The sequence below is a fragment of the Carcharodon carcharias genome, chromosome 19, assembly GCF_017639515.1.
Source record: "Carcharodon carcharias isolate sCarCar2 chromosome 19, sCarCar2.pri, whole genome shotgun sequence".
NCBI classification, from domain to species: Eukaryota; Metazoa; Chordata; class Chondrichthyes; order Lamniformes; family Lamnidae; genus Carcharodon; species Carcharodon carcharias.
In genome coordinates, this window is record NC_054485.1 from 72243764 (window position 1) to 72266490 (window position 22727).

The 22727-nt window shown below is 44.0% G+C and overlaps 1 protein-coding gene and 1 long non-coding RNA gene across 4 annotated transcripts; one reads left to right on the top strand and one right to left on the bottom strand.

Annotated features, from left to right (window-relative positions):
* Positions 1-1371: 1371 nt before the first annotated feature.
* On the bottom strand, positions 1372-7670 carry LOC121291753. Of its 2 annotated transcripts, XR_005946064.1 has the most exons (3): positions 7585-7670; positions 4541-5393; positions 1372-3736 (listed from the first exon to the last, which is right to left on the bottom strand). It is a non-coding gene; the product is annotated as an uncharacterized LOC121291753 (long non-coding RNA). The 2 variants fall into 2 exon arrangements; XR_005946065.1 differs by having other exon boundaries at positions 1372-5393.
* Positions 7671-7903: 233 nt separating this feature from the next.
* On the top strand, positions 7904-21103 carry LOC121291751 (zinc finger protein 85-like). Of its 2 annotated transcripts, none has more exons than XM_041213270.1 (2): positions 7904-8117; positions 16928-21103. In XM_041213270.1, exon 2 carries the CDS (start codon positions 17375-17377, stop codon positions 18488-18490), a length of 1116 nt encoding a protein of 371 aa, XP_041069204.1. In that variant the 5' UTR covers positions 7904-8117; positions 16928-17374; the 3' UTR covers positions 18491-21103. The 2 variants fall into 2 exon arrangements, with proteins under 2 accessions (XP_041069204.1, XP_041069205.1); XM_041213271.1 differs by lacking the exon at positions 7904-8117 and adding an exon at positions 13480-13504.
* The last annotated feature ends 1624 nt before the right edge of the window (positions 21104-22727 follow it).

The following is a 22727-nucleotide window of genomic DNA, read 5'->3' on the forward strand; positions in this document are numbered from 1 at the left end:
AGAGAGAGATATAACATATGCAGAAGAAATGGTTGTGTGTAAGGAACTGAAAGGTTTGGGGAGAGGTGGGGAGTGAGAGAGAGAGAGAGAGAGAGATTCAGAAAGCATGACAGATGATAAGGTGGGAGAAATCAGAAAGACAGAATTAACACAAGGTACAGAGATGAGAGGCCTCAATCGAATTTTAAGGGATATTCATCCTTCTGGAATCGCCCACTAGAACAATTAGTTTCTCTTTATCTAATCTGTCTATTCCTTCACTCATCTTAAACACTTCAAAATATGATCCCTTAACCTGCTATAGTGAAGGGGATACAAGTCTCATCTATGTGTCATTGCTCATAATTTAAATCTTTTATCAATTTATCCAGTTTCAATAATCTATCATCTCTCAATTTAGTGATACCTCCTCCTTCGTTTTTATATGTCTTGATATCTACTCAAGCAGACCTTGTCAGTCTACCTAGTTAAAAACTGAGGTGAAGTCATTATCCAATATTTCTGTCAGAATGCTGTCATTACTTGAGTGTTTTCTTGTGGATAAGTTCAGTGACTCTGTCCCAATTCTGATTTATCTTTTCTTATTTATGGGTCTGTTGGATACTTCACTTTTTTATATTCATTCCTAATCTAAATGTGAAGTTTCTCTTTCCCTTCTTTATTTAACTTCTTCCCTCACCTCGATTTTGTTTGTCCTCATTCTCTCCTTTATCGTCAATGTACTTTAGTCGCTGCCTTTTAAAATCTCACATGATTACTATCCTATCAATATTCCTCATTTCAGAGCTTTGCTGACATATTTTCCTCGAATTCCCTTCCGCTATTTGGTGCTCGGTAGAATGGCCTCTGTCGTGTTCTGTAACCTGACTGGGATCAACACTCATCATGAAACCTGTTGTTATTTAATTCCCCTTGCCCTCCGCCCTCTCACAGAGCTTCTCTTCATTGAAACATTGTACATTATTGTCAGTCGTGATAGCATTCTCATCTCTGAGTCAGAAGGTTGTGGGTTCAAGTCTCACTCCAGAGACTTGAGCACTGAGGCTGACACTCTGGTGCAGTACTGAGGGAGTGCCGCATTGTCAGAGGTACAATCTTTCAGATCAGTTAAACCAAGTAAATGTAAACAATCTCATGACACTAAGTTGGAGAAGAGCAGGGGAGTTATTGCTGATGTCCTGGTCAATATAGGTCTCGCAATCAACATCACAAAAATAGATGATATGATCATTATCACATTGCTGGAACTGGAAATTATAATCCCATTGATGGAGAAAGTATACAACCCCATGGTGACATTTATACAATGTATACGTCAAGGACTCTTATTGTAAGGTCCTGAGTGTTTCAGTGAATAGGTACACACCATTCTGACAGAACAGGTGAAAGAGAATTTATTAAGAGTTATAAATCTATACACAAGATTGATAAAACAACATACAAACACAATAATCAACTTTAAATCAAACAAAAATGACAAGGCATTTGAAAATGGCTCAAGTTATTTTCCAGAACATGAAATGAATTTTGGAAGAGTGCAGAGTGAACATATCACACTGTTATTATATCGAGGTATGATGGGCTGAGGGAACTCAGGTCTGTAGAGACTCACCCCACTCTGGATAATAATCCTCTCAGACAGCAGAATACAAACATTCCCCATGGTATTAGTCAAACACCCGTCACCTTTAGAGGATTTGTCTATAACTCACATCACCAACTAAAGCAGGGTCCAATTCTACCCCATACGCACTCCTGACAGCTGCCTCACTTTACAAACACAAATGCGCACACGCACACATCTACTTCCCAACTCTCTGTACTTTGACTCTCCATTCACCACAATGCTTCTGCAGCCATCAATCTGGTTTAATCACTCCCTCACATCCACCTTCTACATTCTTGTTCCCAAAATTACTTCCTGCTTGATCTCCCTGCTTCTCAAGTCCAAGGGGTGAAGATTTGAGCGTATCTGGTACACAGCTGGTTTAGCCATCCATTGCTAGACCTGACTGGACTACATCAAGCACTAGTGGTCCTGCTTTCCACTGCCAAAACTGCTCATTACTTCAGGACCACCCTAAAGAGAAAAGATAACCCACAACTTCTTCTCCCCAAAACCAACTATGTCCTTGTGGAAGTTATGTTCCAGTTGTACAGAGCTCTGTTTAGACCCCATCTGGAGAACTGTGCTCAGTTCTGGGCACTGCACCTCAGGAAGGATATCCTGGCCTTGGAGGGAGTGCAGCACAGATTCACCAGAATGTTCCTGAGGCTAAAAGGGTTAAGTTATGAGGACAGGTTGCACAGGCTGAGCTAGAAAATTAAGGGGTAATCTAATTGAAGTGTTTAAGATGATTAAACGAGATGATAGAGTAGTTAGAGAGAAACCGGTATTCCTCTGGTGGGAGAGTCCAGAACAAGGAGGCAGAGCATTAAAATTGGAGCTGGGCTATTCAGGGGTGATGTCAGCAATTACATCTTCACAAAAAGGGGACTGGAAATCTTTAACTCTCTCCCCATAAAAATCTGTTCAGGTTTGGGGGGTCAATTGAAAAATTCAGAACTGAGATTGATAGGTTTATTGTTAGACAAGGGGATTAAGGGTTACAGAGCCAAGGCAGGTAGATAGAGTTCCGATACAGATCAGCCATGATTTGAATGAATGGTGTAACAGGCTCAAGGGCTTACTCCAGTTCCTACATTACTTAAATTCCTCTCCATTGCCCTCTCCACTCTCATCTCCAACAATTGGTCAGTGTCATCCTCTTCAACCTCCAGCTGAGCTTCCGACCCCAAACCCACTCCATCGCTAAAATCACCCATTTCCGCCTCGGTAACATTGCCCGTTTCCAACACCCCCACTTCCACATTAGTCCATCTGCTATTGAAATCCTCATCCATGCTGTTGTTGCTTCTCGACTAGACTAGACCCATTCCAATGCTCTCCTGTCCAGGTTCCCATCTTTCACCCTCCATAAACTTCAGGTCAGCTAAAACTCTGCGGTCTCTGTCCTAACTCAAACACCTATCACCCCAATGCTCGCTGACCCACACTGGTTCCCAGACCCCCAGTGCCTCCAATTTAAAATTCTCACTGTAATTTGGTTTAATTGTATAAAAGTGGAGCGTGATTTCTACTTTTGTTCATACGAGACTTAACCAACTGGCAAACGAGGAATCTTTGGATAGTAAATTTTAGAAAGTTTATGAAAGAAACAACATTGTTAACAAAGTGAGGAGAATGATTGCAGCTTCAGCCAATTGCACAGTCTGTTCACCCTCTCAGCTCTTGGTCTCAATCTCAATCCCACTTGTGGACATTGACAGGTGGTTCACACTCTGGAGCCTCCACAATCTGACTCACAACAAAACCTCATGGAACCCTCTTTTTAATTCCTGGCCGACCAGCACCCCATTTCACAGTCAGGCTATTATTGTTCTATGAGTGGCACTACATGTTGCTGGGTAAACTTGATTGCCTTTATTTACATCTTTCCACGAGAAGCCACCTGGTCTCAGTATCTCAGACAGAAATACAATGGGACTGCTTCACACTGTTCCTTTATTTGATTTTGAACAACTCTCTAGTTCTGTTGAAGGGTCATGAGGACTCGAAACGTCAACTCTTTTCTTCTCCGCCGATGCTGCCAGACCTGCTGAGTTTTTCCAGATAATTCTGTTCTTGTTCTCTATTCATTCAGTCAGACTCTAAGGCGGTGCTGTCCCAGGGACCCTATTTCAACAAGATTCCATTGTTTGAGCAGTTTCACCTGAAAGTGCACTTTTTCACACAGACACATATAGATTGATTATACATTAACATGTAAATGAAAATGCAGTCTTTCTGATATGACTTTTGATTACACCAGTTCATAAGTTATAACTGAATGAAGGTGCACCCATTACTGTTACAAACATCTGTTCCATGACTAACTGCGACTGAATACAGTAATTTGTTCAATAGTTAATATGGGATACAAAATTGCTTCCTCTGCCACATGTCAGTGTTAAAATGGCTTCCTTGACTTTCTGGTTACTTAAGTGATTATAGGATAACAATTGTCAATTTGTACTAAAATCTAACTACTCCAGGCCGACCTATGCAAGGAACACTGGAAGGGTTTATCTCCCATGTGGGTTCATTGATGTTCCAGAAGGTTCGAAAAATGTGTGAAGGCTCTCTTACAGACTCACACCAACAGAGATTCCCCTGCCTATGTGAGTGTGTTGATCATTCAGGAGATACACTGACTGTGTGAAAGCCATGTCACACACGTCATACCTGAATGGTTTCTCACTACCTTGGACCCTCTGGTACATCTGATACCAGAGGATTGGGTGAAAGCTTTGTGAAAAACATTGTACCTGATGAATTTCTCTCCTGTGTGAATCCTTTGGTGTCCCAGGAGGGTCAAGGGAAGGGAAGGGGAGTTCCTCAGGTAAGGGAAGCTTTGTCACAGGCCTCACACCTGAAGCTTTGTCAATGGCCTCACACCTGAAGCTTTGTCACAGGCCTCACACCTGAAGCTTTACTCACCTTTATGGATCCTGTCTTGGAGCAGGAGTTGGGAAGACCTAGAGAAGGATTTGTCACACATCTCACACTTGAATGGTTTCTTGTTTGTGTGAACCCTCTGGTGTCTCAGGAGGCTTGGAAATATCCCAAAGGCTTTATCACAAACCAGACACTTGAAGAGTTTCTCCCCTGTGTGGATCTTGTGATGGAGCAGGAGGTTTGATGACCTTGAGAAACATTTGTCACAAACCGCGCATGTGAATGGATTAGCCCCTGTGTGGCCTGACTGATGGACCAGGAGCCTTGAGAAATTTATGAAGGCTTTATCACATAGCTCACACTTGAACAACTCCCTGGTGTGAATGTGCCGGTGTCACATGAGCGTTGATGACTGTGACAATGATTTGTTACACACATCACATGCGAATGGTTTCACCCCTGTGTGAATGCATCAGTGTCGGCAGAGGGCGGATCAGTCCAAGAATGATTTGTCATGCACCTCACAGGTGAATGGTTTCTCCCGTGTGAATCATCTGGTGTCTCAGGAGACTCATAGAAGTCTTGAAACTTTTATCACACGCCTCTCACTTGAAGGGGTTTTCTTCCATACAGCTGTTTTTGTGTTAACAGTGGTTGTAAAAGATGCACCTCGCTTGTTAGATGTCACAAGCCTGTGGAGCTCTCTTCACATTTGAACAGCCTCTCACTGTAGGAATGAGTCAATGGTTCATTAGGCCCAACCTTCTCTGTGTTTAGCAATGCTGCGAAGGGACTGGATGTCTTCCCACAGTTGTGTAGTTGTTCCTTGGGTGATGGTTAGGGTCTGTGGGGTCTATCCTCTCTGTATTCTCTGGTGTAGTACGGTGCAAACCTTCTGTAAAACAGGAAAAAGAAACATGATTTCCTCCAACTCCCTCTCCTCCTTTGCTGAAGGGGCTGACTCCTCAGTTAGAGACTGTTCCACAGTGAGTGCCAGTCTGCTATTCCCCTGTGTGGGGGATCAAATACAAGTCCTTTCTTTTTCCTCACTTAACTGTCACACCCTCTGTTTCCAGCAGGGACACTGGATAGTGACCAGGAGCAGACAATGTGGCTACTTTCTTTCCTCCACCCAGACCCCATCTTCCCAGGCACCATGAGGACAATGGAAAAGACAGTCGGGTGGAGCGTAAAACAGGCTATCATTTCACTATAAGCTCAAGTCGTCCTGGAAGACCAGTTTTTCCCTTAAAATATGTGTTTAATATATTAAAAAAATACTCGTGAGAAATGTTTATTCAATGGAGATTTTAAACTTTCTTCCTTGCATTATTGGAAGAAAATACACTGGACAGGAATTTCGAGAAGCTAAAGAAAATATTGCTTCAGTGTAGCTGATTGAAGGGTTCTGGTTTATCCTGGGAAATTAGATACATTGCACTTGCTCAGACTGCACATCCCAAATTCAGGTGTCAGCCACAGCCAAGGCCTTCAGATAAAATCTTTAAAGAAGTCATTAAAAGACATTTCAATAAATGTGTCTCCAGCTCTGACAGCTGAATTGCTATGGTGCTGGATTAACAATCCAGAGATTAAGAGTTCAAATCCAACTACGGATAGTTACATACATAGAATTACAGTGCAGAAACTGGCCATTTGGCCCAATTGGTCCATGCTGGTGTTTATGCTTCACACAGAGGGGCTCCTCTGGCCCCTCTTCATCTCACCCTGTTTGCACCAATTACTATGTTGTGAACTGAATTTAATAAGTTTTGTAATTTGCAGAATAGAATCAAAACAAAACATGAAAACTTTCAGGTTGTCCTAAAAACCCAAATATTGTCCTTCAGGGAAGGGAACTTTCCTGGTTCTGGTTTACAAGTGACTCCAGTCCCACACAACATGGTTGAATCTGAACTGCCCTCTGAAGTGGCCTCGCAAACAATGATAAACAATCACTACAAAGTACAATAGTAAGAGGAAAATCAGATAGATCTGGACAATCCTGGCATTGTGTCAAGATAAGATTAAGGTCTTCTCAGCCCAGTGAAGTCTGTAAAGTCTCTCTTCCCAAGGTCTGAGGAAAAGTACCCAAGTGAGGAGAGCTGTCCTGCAGACTGGTCAAGTAGCAGTGATACTCACTGAATCGTATCAATCTGGAAACATCCCAGACTCCTCCGTCACCATCCCTGGGTAGGTGTGGAAGTTTCAATATTGACTCCAGGCTTCAGGTCAAACAAGTTCAGGGAAAACTACTTCTCCCCTCCCAACTGATGAATGAGTATTTCACCATATTAATCATCACTAGGGAAGTAGACCAAGGACAGATCCCTAAACTGGGTATCCATGAGGTGCAGTGAGCCATCAGCAGCAGCAGGATTGTATTCCACCACAATTTCACAGCCTGGCACATCCCTCACTCGGTGATTATCATCAAAACACTAGACAGACTTGGCAGGAGCAGCATTGGGTATAGTTTACAGTCCAGGCTAAACACTAAGAGCTGCAGGTAATAATGTGCTATACAGCCCCCCAACCGACAGATCAGAGTAAAGCTCTGTCGTCCTATCACATCTTGTTGAGAATTGTGAACAACCAATCCAGTAACAGGGCAAGGTGGCTCCATTCTCAACCACGTTGGAGTCCAGCTCATGAATGCAAGGCACAAATGTTAAAATATCTTCACCTCCTCCTGAGATGCTGGGCGAACTCCCCTCCAGGCCACTCAAATCCTCCCCACTGTCGAGAAGACTCAAGTCAGCAGTGTGATGGAATATTCACCATTCACATGGATGGGAACATCTACAACACTGAAGAGTCCGATCAGGAACACAGCAGGTCCCCTGATCAGAACCCCCACTATTAGACTCAATACCCACTCCCTCCACCACCAGGACACTATCCAGAGACCGTAAGTCACAAGAACCTTCCTTCACTCACTGGACATTCAACCCTGAATATCAGTGTGGATATTATGGGATACAATCTGTATAAACTCTGCTCCTTCACTCAGTGGATATTCAGTCCTGAACATTAGTGTGGATATTATGTGATGTAATTATTATAAATTCTGTTGCTTCACTCACCGTCTCCTCACTTGGTTTTCAGTCTGTGGAAGAGGAATGGACAGAGTGGGTGCTCCCTCTGATTGACATTCTTCACAGCCAGTGAGGGATGGAAACACACTTAAATCCAGCCCACAATGTATATGTCAATCACACAGCACAGCCAGTCACAGGAGAGGCGGGACAGTTCAGGGTCCAAGCTCCTTCCGGTTCCCCGCAGGCGCTTGGAGAAGCACTCGCCCTTTCGGAACTACATTACCCACAATGCATGGGGCCCAATCGCCAGTGCGGAGCAGCAGTACGGAATCAGAGAGGAAAACAGCCCGCGCGCACCGGCGGTTAGCGCCCAGCGTTCGGGAGTTCGAATCTGAGAAAGCGCGAGACCGAGCGGCTGTCAGGTGGGCGGGGCTGGAATTGGAGGCGCGCCCCTGTAAATCCCAGCCCCGGGCGGCGGGAACCAGGATCGCAGCTGTTTAACTCCCTCGAGGAAAGATTACTACAATCGCTATTAACACGAGGGCAGTTACATGGAAGAGAAATTCTTCAAGTGCCAGGTGTGTGTCAAATTATTCTTGCACTCACCCCTTTTTATTCATTTATGGGATGTGGGCTTCGCTGGCTGGGCTAGCATTTATTGCCCATCCCTAGTTGCCCTTGAGATGGTGGTGGTGAGCTGCCTTGTTGAACTGCTGCAGTCCATGTGGTGTAGGGAGGGAGCTCCAGGAATTTGACCCAGTGACGGTGAAGGAATGTGATATATTTCCAAGTCAGGATGGTGAGTGACTTGGAGGGAACTTCCAGATGGTGATGTTCCCATCTCTCTGCTGCCTTGTCCTTCCAGGTGGTCGTGATCATGGGTTTGGAAGGTGCTATCGAAGGAGCCATGGTGAATTCCTGCAGTGCATCATGTAGATGGTACACACTGCTGCTACTGTACGTCGATAGAGGAGGGAGTGAATGTTTGTGGATGGGGTACCAATCAAGTGCGGATGTGTCAGTATTTCATGAGCGTTGCTGACTCTGTGAATGCTCAGTCACACATCTCAATTTTGAATGACTTCTCCCCCGTGTGAATGTGTCGGTGATTTAACAGGCCTAGTAATTGTGCACAGTCCTTATCACACATCTCACACGTGAAAAGTTTCTCCCCTGTATGGAGGCATTGATGTTCATGGAGGGTTGATGACCGTGAGAATGATTTGTTGCACACTTTGCAGGTGAATCTTTTCTCCCCAGTGTGAATGAATACATTGGTATATGCGAAAGTGAGATGAGCGCAAGAATGATTTGTCACACATCACACACTTGAACGGTTTCTCCTCAGTGAGAATGTGTTGGTATTGCATGATTGTTGATGATGTGTGAACGCTTAGTTGCACACCTCACACTTAAAAGGGCTTCTCCGCTGTGTGAATCCTCTGGTGCATCAGGAGATTGGAGGATTGAATGAAAGACATTTCACAAACCTCACACCTGAAGGGTTTCTTCCCGGTGTGAATGCTTTGGTGTGTCAGAAGCCTTGCAGATGTCACGAAAGCTTTATCATAAACTGTGTGAATACGTAGGTGTGAGCGGAGGTTTGAAAAATAAGAGAATGATTTGTCACACACCTCACAAGTGAATGGTTTCTCTCCAGTGTGACTGCGTTTGTGTAGACGAAAGTAAGATGAGTGTGAGAATGAATTGTCGCATATCTCACACTTCAGTGGCTTCTTTTCCACATGGCTGACCTTGTGTTCCAGGTGGTACCTTGTGTTTTCTGAGATTTATTGAGAGAAACCATTCAAATGAAAGAATGAGTCAATGGTTCATGAGACTCAATGAATGATTGAAGCTCTCACCACACTTGGAGCCACTCACACTTCTTCCCAGCCTCACCCTGACCGATCGCCCACAGCCGAACCTTCAGAAGGTTGTTCTGATGTAAGGTTCCACACCACTGACCAGTTTCAGATCTGAAGACCTTTCAAGCTCCCCTGATCCGATGATTTCTAGGTGATGGTTCACTGCCCAACCTTCCCTGTGTTGAGCAATGCTGTGAAGAAAGGATGTCTCTCACATGTGTAGTATTTTGGGTGATGGTAGATCAATTGCATTTCTATCCACTCTATTCTCTGCTGAAGTACGGTGCAATCCTTCTGTAAAACAGGAAAAGAAACATAATTTCTCCAACTCCTTCTTCTCTTTGCTGAAGGGTCTGACTCCTCAGTTAGAGACTGTTCCACAGTGAGTGCCATCTGCTTTTCCCTGTGTGGGGATCAGATGCAAATCTTTTTTTTTCACTTGCTTGTCACACACCCTCTGTTTTCCAGTAGACATGGATTTGACCATGAGCAGACATTGGCTACTTTCTTTCTCCACCCAGACCCCCATCTTCCCAGGTACCGTGAGACAATGGAAAAGACGTCCGGCAGTGAAAATGGGCTATCAATTCATGAGCTTGAGAATGCTGGAGAAACAGTTTTACCCTTAATTGTTTAATATAAAAAAACATGTAAGAAAATGTTAATTCAATTGAGAATTTGATATTTCACCACTATTTTCCAAAATTATTTGAAGAAACACACTGGCAGGAGTAACTAGAAGCTAAGGAAAAAATTGCATCAGTGTAGCTGATTGAAGGTTCTGGTTTACCCTGCTGTAGTTGATGATGTGAATTATAGACAGATCCTCTTCAGGTGATGGGTGTTTGACTAATACCATGGAGAATGTTTGTACTCTCCTGTCTGGGAGGACTACTGTCCTGAGTATTGTGAGGGAGTGGGGGTGAGTCTCTACAGACCTGAGTCCCCTCAGCCCATCATACCTCAACGTAATAACAGTGTGATATGTTCACCTTACACTCTTCCAAGATTCATTTCATGTTCTGGGAACGATCTTGAGTCATTTTCAAATGTTTTGTTAATTTGGTTGATTCAACGTTTGGCGTAAGCTGAATATTGTGTTGTTGTTTGTCTGCAGTTGAATCAATCTTTGTCTAAAGTTATAACTCACAATAAATTCAGTTTTTACAGCTGAACTCAAACTACCTGATTTGTCAGCATGGTGTTTTCCCATTCACTGAAATACTCAGGAGCCTACAAAACGAGTCCTGTTCACAATTTATTGGTCAGTGTCACTGTGGCTGATATATTTTCTCCATCAATGGGTTTATTATTTCCTGTTCACAGGAAGCATAATGTTTCCCTAAGAAAGAAAGACTTGCTTTTTTACATCACCTTTCATGAACCCGGTATCCAAAAGAATTTTATAGGTTTTTAAACTGTCGTTCCTGTTGTAATGAAGGCAAAGTGGCAGCCAATTTGTGCACAGCAAGCTCTCACAAATAGCTATCCGATAACACCCCTGCTCTTCCAGAACATACTGTCATGGGATCTTTTACATTCACCTGAGAGGGCAGATGGGGCCTTGGTTTAACTCATCTGAAAGATAGTACCACTGACCATACAGCATTCCCTCAGTACTGCACTGGACTGCCAGCCTCAGTACTCAAGTCTCTGGAGTGAGACTTGAATCCACAACATTTTGACTTAGAGACGAGAGTGCTCATGAAGTAACGGCTGACAATAATATATAATATTTCTGTTGTATGGGATTCAGTTTTTAAAGGGTTAAGTCCTAAGGCTGTGTACAGAATGCTTTCCCCCTGTAAGCTGGCAGCCTGAAAGTTTGGTTTGATTTAGAGTGGTAACTAGTTAGAGCTGCAGGTGTCAGTGTTGTCTTTGTGTCTGGGTTCCTGAAGCTGTGAAAGATGGTACAATCCCTGGTGTCTGGAGAAGTAAAATTGATGGAGAAAAGTGGGCAGACTCCAGAAGTGAGGAACAACCTACAGACTCGGTACTGATAGAGGATCCCCACATCAAGCAAAAACCCAAACGTCCTAAGTCCCACTGACTCAAATAGAGCCACACTTCAAAACAACCATTGACTGTCTGAAAATCCCAGGTATTCCTCAGTAATACTGGTCAGCAGTGCATCCTCTCACCACTAGATGCGCAGTCTCTGGAAGACTCTCTCCCTATTATAAAGCCAGCGGGGTTGCAGTGTGTCCTCCCACCACTAGATGCACTGTGTCCGGAGGATTCTCCCCCATTTGCCTGGGTCTGGCTCCCAAACATGGCATCCAAAGACATTAAGGTCAGCCATACAGGAGCGTTTGTGTGGGTAAGACTGGTGAGTATTGATCCTGATCCAGGTGTGTGAGTGAACCGCGATAGTTGATATTGTTCACTGTTCTCTCTCTTCAGATATTTTCTCTGTCTCCTCCTGGTCCTCATGTTAGCCGATACTGTATATGGTTCTCTCTCCTGATGTTGTTCCTCTCTCCTTAAAAGACCAACCCTTGACCCCTCTGTCCTTGCCCTACCATCCCATCTCCAACCTCGCTTTCCTCTCCAAAGTCCTTGAATTTGTTGTCACCTCCGAAATCCTGGAAGAGAGGTCAGGCAAGAGGTGAGGGATGAGCAGCATAGTGAAGGGTCAGGCACAGAGTGTGATAACAGGTGAGGGTGAGAGGCCGGCAGAGAGGTCTGACAAGGAGTGAACATCACTCCCCGAGTCACGGTGCCAATCTCTGGGTCACAGTCACTACCCCAGTGACTGAATCAATCTTTTCTCCCCTCTCTTCTCTGCTGCTCCATCCTGTGCCCCTCGCTCCTGTGCATGTGCTGATACCACCACTTTACATCATTGCTACCTTGGATGATATGTGTCTTCCTCTTCTGATCTGTCAGACACATCCGAGGCTACACATCCCACACTGATGTTGTCAGTTTGAAAGCGTCTGAGGATGAAGAATGCTATTCCCACACTGGAAATCTTTGTGAAACGTTTACCAGGGGAACTGAGACAGCAGCTGCAATAAGTGAGGTTTTATTCAGATGGGACAATGACAAGTTTAAATCCCCACCTGATCTGCTGCTCAAAGTCAAGCTGAGTGAGTGGGAAAGTGCAGGGCATTATAATGTGGATAAATGTGAGGTTATGCACTTTGGTAGCAAAAACAGTAAGGCAGCTTATTATCTGAATGGCTATAAATTGAGAGAGGGGAATGTGCAACGAGATCTGGGTGTCCTCGTATACCAGTCGCTGAGGGCAAGTATGCAGGTGCAGCAGGTGGTAAAGACGGCGGATGGTATGTTGGCCTTCATAGCGAGAGATTTGAGTACAGGAGCAAGGATGTCTTGCTGCAATTATACAGGACCTTGGTGAGACCACACCTGGAATATTGTGTGCAGTTTTGGCCTCCTTATCTGAGGAAGGATTGACTTGCTATAGAGGGAGTGCAGTGAAGGTTTAACAGACTGATTCCTGGGATGGCAGGACTGACATATGAGGAGAGATTGAGTAGGTTAGGATTATATTCGCTGGAGTTCAGAAAAATGAGGGGGGATCTCATAGAAACCTATAAAATTCTAACAGGACTAAACAGGGTGGATGCAGGTAGGATGTTCCTGACGGTGGGGGAGTTCAGAACCAGGGGTCACAGTCTGAGGATATGGCGTGGACCATTTAGGACTGAGATGAGGAGAAATTTCTTCACACACAGTGGTGAGCCTGTGAAATTCGCTACCACAGAAGGCAGTTGGGGCCAAAACATTGTATGTTTTCAAGAAGGAGTTAGATATAGCTCTTGGGGCGATAGGGATCAAAGGATGTGAGCAGAAAGTGGAGCAGGCTATTGAGTGGGATGATCAGCCATGATACAATGAATGGCGGAGCAGGCTCGAAGGGCTGAATGGCCTACTCCTGCTCCTAGTTTCTATGTTTCTAAGTCGCCGGTCAGTTTCCCAAGTTGCAGAAAACTCCTGTTGCTCCAGAAATATTTGGATTGGCTGTGAGAGACGTCAATCAGAGAGCCCACCCACTTGCCCATTCTCTCCTCTTCCTCTTCCACAGCTGGTTTACTTCCTGTAGGGACTGAAAACCAAGTGAGGAGATGGTGAGTGAAGGAACAGAATTTATAATAATTACATCACATAATATCCACACTAATGTTCAGGCAGTCTGACTATCCTGTGGGGAATCAGGTGTGGAAATGCCCTTTATGCTGTGTGAGAAGATCCAGCTGAGAGAGCTGTTTACTGGGTGCTTTGTGCTGAACTGTTTGACTGGAGCTGTGTGTTGGATTTCTCTCTCGATGTTGTCCCTCTCTCCTTTAAATCGGATGCGAAAACCCTTCTTCTCAAAAAAACTAACCCTTGATCCTTCCGTCCTTGCAAACTACCATCCCATCTCCAACCTCCCTTTCATCGCCAAAGTCCTTGAATGTGTTATCACCTCCCAATTCCTGTAAAGGGTCATGGGGTCAGGCAAGAGGTGAGGGGCAGAAAGAAGGGACAGACAAGTGGTATGGCACCGGCGACGGAGCTGATGCGGAATGAGGGATCACTGCCCAGGTCACTACCCCAGTCACAGTCAGTTATCGAATCACAGAGTCAGTCATTTCTCCCTTCTGTTTACTCTCCTGTGCTGCTCCCTCCTGTGCCCCTTTCTCCTCTCTTATTTGCTTCTCTCTGTTGTGTCCCTCTCTCCTGTACATGTGCTGATCCCCCATTGCACATCATTGCTGCCTTGGATGCTGTGGGTCTTTCTCTTCTGATCTGCTGTCAAACACATTCGAGGCTACACATCCCACACTGATATTGTCAGTTTGAAAGTCTCTGAGGATGAAGAATGCTATTCCCACACTAGAAATCTCTGTCAAACGTTTACCGGGGGAACTGAGACAGCAGCTGCGAAAATTGAGGTTTTATTCAGATAGGACGATGATAAGTTTAAATCCCACATGATCTGTTGCTCAAAGTCGCCTCCGTTTCACCAGTCAGTTTCCCAAGCTTCAGGAAACTTAGTGGTCTCCTCTACATTGGAGAGACCAAACGTAAACTGGGCGACCGCTTTGCAGAACACCTGCGGTCTGTCCGCAAGAATGACCCAAACCTCCCTGTCGCTTGCCATTTTAACACTCCACCCTGCTCTCTTGCCCACATGTCTGTCCTTGGCTTGCTGCATTGTTCCAGTGAAGCCCAATGCAAACTGGAGGAACAACACCTCATCTTCCGACTAGGCACTTTACAGCCTTCCAGACTGAATATTGAATTCAACAACTTTAGGTCGTGAGCTCCCTCCCCCATCCCCACCCCCTTTCTGTTTCCCCCTTCCTTTTTTTTCCAATAAATTATAAAGATTTTCCTTTTCCCACCTATTTCCATTATTTAAAAAAAAAATTTAAAAAAACCCCCACTAGAGCTATACCTTGAGTGCCCTACCATCCATTCTTAATTAGCACATTCGTTTAGATAATATCACCAACTTTAACTTTAACACCTATGTGTTCTATTGTACTATTGTCGTTGACATCTTTTGATGATCTGCTTCTATCACTGCTTGTTTGTCCCTACAACCACACACCCCCTCCACCTCTCTCTCTCTCTCTATCTCTCCGCCCCCCACACACACACCTTAAACCAGCTTATATTTCAACTCTTTCTTGGACTCGAACTCAAGTTCTATCGAAGGGTCATGAGGACTCGAAATGTCAACTCTTTTCTTCTCCGCCGATGCTGCCAGACCTGCTGAGTTTTTCCAGGTAATTCTGTTTTTGTTCAGGAAACTTATGTTACTCCAGAAATATTTGGATTGGCTGTGAGAGACGTCAGTCAGAGAGCCCACCCGCTCTGCCCATTTCCTCCTCTTCCTCTTCCACAGCTGGTTCACTTCCTGTAGGGACTGAAAACCAAGTGAGGAGATGGTGAGTGAAGGAGCAGAATTTATAATAATTACATCCCATAATATCCACACTAATGTTCAGGCAGTCTGACTATCCTGTGGGGAATCAGGTGTGAAAATGCCCCTTATGCTGTGTGAGAAGATCCAGCTGAGAGAGCTGTTTACTGGGTGCTTTGTGCTGAACTGTTTGACTGGAGCTGTGTGTTGGATATTGAGTGTGTTTATTGGAAGCATTTCCCTTCTGATTTACAGGCTGAGTTTTGTTGCTGGGTCATTACTGAATATGAGAAGGTGAGGTGTAATTATCTGGGAGGTGCAGAGTGTCTGAGGATTCTTATTGATTTCCTGTTGTTGAGTTCTGTGTGTGTGTTTGTTGGGAGCTGATTATTATCGTGTGGACTGTGAACGGTCAGTTCTGTCTGTGTGTTAGGACCCGGGTGTTTCCTTATTTTTCAAATCCCTCCAAGACCTCCCACCACCCTATCTCTGAATTTTGGAGAGGGTACTGAAGAGATTTACTGGAATGGTTCCAGGATTGAGGGATTACAGTTATTTGGATAGAATGGAGAATCTGGGTTTGTTTCCCTTAGAGCAGAGAAGGTTGAGAGGAGATTTGTTAGAGATGTTTAAAATCGCGAAGGGTTTAGACAGAGTAAATGAAGAGAAACTGTTACCATTGTCAGAAATGTCAATAACTAGAGGTTACAAATAAAAGACGATTGGGTAAAGAGTCAGAGGTGAACTGAGGGAAAACATTTCTCTGCAACGTGTGGTTTTTGATTTGGAATGGGCTGTTTGATTGGACAGCCATTTTCCTCTTATTATTGGACTTTGTAGTGCTTGTTTATCAGTTTCCTCGGCCACTTCAGAGGGCAGTTTAGAGTTGAGCATGTTGTGCGGGACTGGAGTCACATGTAGACCAGACCAGGCAGTTGTAGCAGGTTTCTTTCCCTGAAGGACAATATTTCTGTTTCCAGTTTCTTTTTATTCAATTTCAAAAATTCCAAAATTTATTAAATTCAGTTTCACAACACGGAGTGGTTGAGTTGAATAGCACAGATGCCTTTCAGATGAAGCTAGATAAGCACATGAGGGAGAAAGGAGCAGAAGGATATGCTGATAGGGTGAGATGAAGAGGGGTGAGAGGAGGTTCATGTGACACATAAACACCAGCATGGACGAATTGGGCCGAATGGCTTGTTTCTGCACTGTAATTCTATGTGTGTAACTTTCTGTGGTTGGGTTTGAACTCTCAATCTCTGGATTGTTAATCCAGCACCATAGCAATTTGGCTGCCATACCTGGAGACAGATTTATTGCAATTCTTTTTAATGCCTTCTTTAAAGATTTTGCCTGAAGGGCGTGGCCTTTCCCAAAAGCCTGGGAAGATGGGAGCTGGGCGGAGGAAAGAAAGTAGCCACGTTGTCTGCTCCTGGTCACTATCCAGTGTTCCTGCTGGAAACAGGGTGTGTGACAGTCAAGTGAGGAAAAAGAAAGGACTTGTATCTGATCCCTCACACAGGGGAATAGCAGACTGGCACTCACTGTGGAACAGTCTCTAACTGAGGAGTCAGCCCCTTCAGCAAAGGAGAAGAGGGAGTTGGAGGAAATCATGTTTCCTTTTCCTGTTTTACAGAAGGATTGCACCGTATTACACCAGAGAATACAGAGTGGATAGCCACCATAGATAGTTCCTGACCATCATCCAAGGAACAACTACACAACTGTGGGAAGACATCCAATCCCTTCATAGCATTGCTCAACATAGAGAAGATTGGGCAGTGAAACCATCATCTGGAAATCGGTCGGGTCAGGGGAGCTTTGATTTATCATCAGGTCTGAAACTGGTCAGTGGTGTTCAACTTTCCATCAGAACCAATCTTTGCGAATGTTCGTCTGTGGGTGATCAGTCAGGGTGAGGCTGGGAAGAAGTGTGATTGAGCTCCAAGTGTGGTGAGAGCTTCAATCATTCATTGAGCCTCATAAACCTACAGGTGAGAGGCTGTTCAAGTGTGAGGTGTACGAGGAGGACCCCACAGGTTCATAAGATCTAACACACAAGTTGCATCTGCTAAACAGACATATGGAAGAGAAACCATTAAAATGTGAGGTGTGTGACCGAGCCTTCACACAGTTATCAACTCTCGTGAGACATCAGCGAATCCACACAGGGGAGACGGCTTTCAAGTGTGAGGTGTGCGACAAATCATTGTCAGACGGATCGCATCTCCGTGCTCACCGGCGCGTTCACACAGGGGAGAAACCATTCACATGCGATGTGTGCAACAAATCATTCTCACAGACATCAACCCTTCGCAAACACCAGCGCACTCACACAGGGGAGAAACCATTTGCATGTGAGGTGTGCAACAAATCATTCTCGCAGTCATCGAACCTCCACACACACCAACGCATTCACACAGGGGAGAAACCATTCAGATGTGAGGTCTGTCAGAAATCATTCTCGGAGTCATCGAACCTTCGTGTACACCTACGCATCCATACAGGGGAGAAACCATTCACATGCAAGGATTGTGACAAAGCCTTCACACAGTTAGCTGGCCTCCTGATCCATCAGAGAATCCACACAGGGGAGAAACCCTTCAAATGTGAAGTTTGTGATAAAGCTTTCAGAACGTCGACAAAGCTTCTGATGCACCAGAGCGTTCACACAGGAGAGAAACCGTTTAGGTGTGAGATTTGTGAGACGTCTTTCACTGAATCCTCTGAGCTCCTGAGGCATCAGAGGATTCACACAGGGGAGAAACCATTCAAGTGTGAGGTGTGTGACAAATCATTCTCGCAGTCATCAAATCTCCACATACACCAGCGCATTCACACAGGAGAGAAGCCGTTCACATGCAAGGTGTGCGACAAATCATTCTCATACTCATCAGCCCTCTGCAAACACCAGGGCATTCAAAAAAGGGAGAAGCGATTCACATGTGAGGTGTGCAACAAATCATTCACGCAGTTACCAAGCCTCCGTGTACACCAACGCATTCACACAGGGGAGAAACCGTTCATGTGCGAGGTTTGTGACAAAGCATTCACACAATTATCGAGCCTCAGGAGACATCAGACAATCCACACAGGTGAGAAACCCTTCAAGTGCGAGGTTTGCGATAAAGCTTTCACAACATCCACGAGGCTTTTGATGCACCAGAGGATTCACACGGGAGAAACCCTTCAGGCGTGAGGTGTGTAATTAAGGGCTTTGCACGATCATCAGAGCTGGTGAGACACCAACGCAGTCACACAGGGGGAGAAGCTGTTCATGTGTGAGGTTGTGTAAAAGCCTTCACACAGTTATTGAGCCTCCTGCAGCATCAGATAATCCACACAGGGGACTAACACTTCATGAGTGAGGTTTACGATAAAGCTTTTGTGCATCTTCGACCCTCCTGAGACACCAGAGGATTCAGAGGAGAAACTCTTCAGGTGCGAGGTGTGTGACTGGAATAGAGCTTTAGTCAGCTAATGGGTTAAATGATCTAAAAGTGATTATATTGCAATAAGGAATGACGTAAACTAATCAAGCAGTGTAAACTAATCACGCGGAGTACCTTTGAAAAGTTTATAGTTACAACTGCGTCCTGTTATGTGGTAGATGAAACAATGGTGCCCTGATTAAACCTGCTGATATGGTAATTTATGTAATTTTTATCTAACATAGTTGTAGTTAAACTGTCTCCTGTCTTATTGTGAAATGTACCATCTGCCTGTAATTGTATTACTGCATTCTCCCTTTGATCGTGCTAACCATGACATAACTCTGATTTCCTGATGTACAGACCTCATATGGTATGAATTTCCTGTTATGAGCGGTATAAACAACACTGGATTCTCTGTTTAGGGTAGTAGGCTGAATAGGAACCACAGGTGGTGTCCTGAGCAGCCTACTCCCAAACATGCTTGAATAAATATAGTTTTGCTTCTAACAAGAACTGCCATGGTAAATACCTTAGATATAGGTGTGTTGCAAACAGAGATTGACGAACTAAAGACCCATATGAAACAGATAGTTCAGGAACAATATAATGTCCAAGGAGAATCAGCCCACACTAGCAAGCAATTAAATGTCCTTATCCAGGAAGGGTTAAAACGCCTGAAGCCAGTAACAAATACAATAAATGCACTGATAGAGCAGGAGGAAGGTGAGGAAACGAACGAAACAAGGGATGCTGTATGCATCTTGTATGGGTCTTGGATGCTGGCTCAGTTGGACAAAAATTTACTACAACTTAAAACCCATCAAGTACCAGATTGGATAGAGAAAGGGCTTTACAGAAATGGACAGGATCCCCCTTGACGAATGTTAAGGATGTCTCCCTAACAACCCGCATTCCTCACTGTGCTAAGAATAATGCAAAGAGAGAGAGAATTTTAGGAATGATTTTGCATATACCAAAAACTAAGGATAATACTTTAAGATCACGATTATATAGAATTGAGAATATAGGCTGGGTAAAAGAAAAAGTGTGGCTAACAATACCAGAAGCACCCAAATGGGCGGTGGTGACAGAAAACATTACAAAGGGATTACAGAGAGACAGATGCCAGAAGATGGAGGACTTATGGCTGTGTCCAGACTATGCCCTTATGAATGAGAGGATGTGTGGGCTGCATCACTGGAAAGATTGTAAGATACAAGTTAACCCCACCAAACATAACGGGTAACACTTTGTTAAGACACATAATGCAACTCATTATTATGCAGTAACTACAAATTTGACTTACCTGGTACAAAATAAAATGTGTGTTCCACCAAGCTACAATGTGATTATTAAAAACCCTAAGGAACAATTGACCTTTGGGAGCAATAGCATAGACCCACTAACAAAGGATATAGAAATAGAAGCCAACATTGTAAGGGTGGATAATGATGCTGAAATACCTACATTTATGCCAAATCCACTGCCTACCATCCCACCTCTGAATGTTCCGGATTGGGAACAATTGATAAGGGAAGCGAAACATATAAGTCACCAATGGAGTGAATTGGAACAAAAGATTAAGTCAGAACAGGACAAAGCAGAAGAACTCTTGAGAGCAGGATCATGGTGGGAGAGAATATGGAACTGGGGTATGAATGTAAATGTACACCCTGAGTTGAGAATATTTTCCCATGTCCTACTAATCCTCCAAGCATTGGTTGTAGTCATTTTAATCATCCTTGTGATTGTCTTAAAGAAAAAGATTAATGCCTGGACAGTAAACCGACTTAAGAAAGACTTGTCCTTGTTAGAGGTTAATACCCACCGGTCTGAATGTGACAGACTATAAGGATTGTCCTTTAAAGGACAAAAGGGAGGAAATGTGGAATAGAGCTTTAGTCAGCTGAAGTGTCTAATGGGTTAAATGATCTAAAAGTGATTATATTGCAGTAATGAATGATGTAAACAAATGAAGCAGTGTAAATTAATCACGCGGAGTATCTTTGAAAAGTTTGTGGTTACAACTGCGTCTTGTTATGTGCTAGACGAAACAGTGGTGCCCAGATTAAATCTGCTAATGTGGTAATTTATGTAATCTTTAACTACATAGTTGTAGTTAAACTGTCTCCTGTCTTATTGTGAAATGTACCATCTGCCTGTAATTGTATTACTGCACTCGCTCTATGTACGTGCTAACCATGACATAACTGTGATTTCCTGATGTACAGACCTTATATGGTATGAATTTCCTGTTACGAGTGTTATAAACGACGCTGGATTCTCTGTTTAGGGTAGTAGACTGACTAGGAGCCATGGGTGGTGTCCTGAGCAGCCTACTCCCAAGCATGCTTGAATAAATATAGTTTTGCTTCTAACAAGTCAGTGTTCTCGTAGTTATGTCACGATTCGACATGACAAGGCTTTCACACAGTCAGTGTATCTCCTGGTCCATCAACACACACACAGGGGAGAAACCCTATTGGTGTGAGTTCTATAATAAAGCCTTCACACAGTTGTTGGACCTCTTGGAACATCAGTGAGTTCACATGGGAGACAAACCCTTCCAGAGTGACGTGTGCCAGGATTATTTCACCTACTCCTGTAGATTTAGTGTATCTGGACTTCCAGAAGGTCTTTGATAAGGTGCCGTACAAAAGATTAATACACAAGATAAGATCACACAGAGTTAGAGGTAATATATTAGCTTGGATAGAGGATTGGCTAGCCAACAGAAAGAGAGTTGGGATAAATAAATCTTTCTCTGGATGGCAAGCTTTAACTAGTGGGGTGCCACAGGGTTCGGTCCTTGGGCTCCAACTACAATCTATATTAATGACTTGGATTCAGGGATAGAAGGTACTATAGCTAAATTTTCAGATGACACCAAAATAGGTGGGAAAGTAAGTTGCAATGAAGAAATAAGAAATTTACAAATGGATATGGACAGGTTAGGTGAATGGGCCAAAATTTGGCAGATGGAGTTTAAATTGAAAAAGTGTGAGGTTATCCATTTTGATTGGAAGAATAAAAAGGCGACTTATTATTTAAATGGAGAGAAACTTCAGAATGCTTCAGTGCAGAGAGATCTGGTTGTCCTCGTGCATGAATAGCTGAAAGCTAGTATTCAGGTACAGCAGGTAATAAGGAAGGCAAATGGAATTTTGGCATTTATTGCTAAAGGAATAGAATATAAAAATAGGGAAATGTTGTTCCAACTGTACAAGGCATTGGTGAGACCGCACCTGGAGTACTGTGCACCGTTTTGGTCCCCTTACTTGTGGAAGGATGTAGTTGCACTGGAGGCGGTTCAGAGGAGGTTCACTAGATTGATTTCAGAGATGCGGGGCTTGTCTTATGAGGAGAGATTGAGCAGGTTAGGCCTATACTTGCTAGAGTTTAGAAGGACGAGAGAAGATTTAATTGAGGTATATATGATGTTAAAGGGCATAGACAAAGTAGACGTGGAGCGGATGTTTCCCCTTCTGGGGCATTCTAGAACGAGAGGCCGTAGTTTTAAGCTAAGGGGTGGTAGATTTAAATCAGAGATGAAGAAGAATTATTTTTCTCAAAGGGTCTTGAATCTGTGTTGAAAGGTTATGGGGAGAGGTCGGGAAATTGGAGTTGAGGCTAAAGTGAAATCAGCCATGATTGTATTGAATGGTGGGGCAGGCTCAAGGTGCTGAATTGCCTACACCTACTCCTGCTTCTAGTTCTTATGTTCTTATGTACTCTCTCCATACACCGACACCTCCACCCGGACTTGGAGCCAGGTCCCCTGCTTCCATTCCACTGAGGGTTGTTTGTGTTGTTTACGCTCCTGTGTTCACACGGGGGAATTATCATTCCAAAGCACTGTCTGTCTTAGCAGTGTCTGTCTCAAACCACTCCCACATCAAGAAGGTCAATTTAACCTTTGCCCAAATCACCAAGCATCACCAAAAGAAGACATCAATATGTATAGAAGCTCCTGTATGAACTCAGCATCCTTTCAGTGCAGCA

Excerpts from the sequence above, each read along its gene's own strand:
- LOC121291751 (XM_041213270.1), top strand. The coding sequence starts at position 17,375 with ATGGAAGAGAAACCATTAAAATGTGAGGTGTGTGACCGAGCCTTCACA.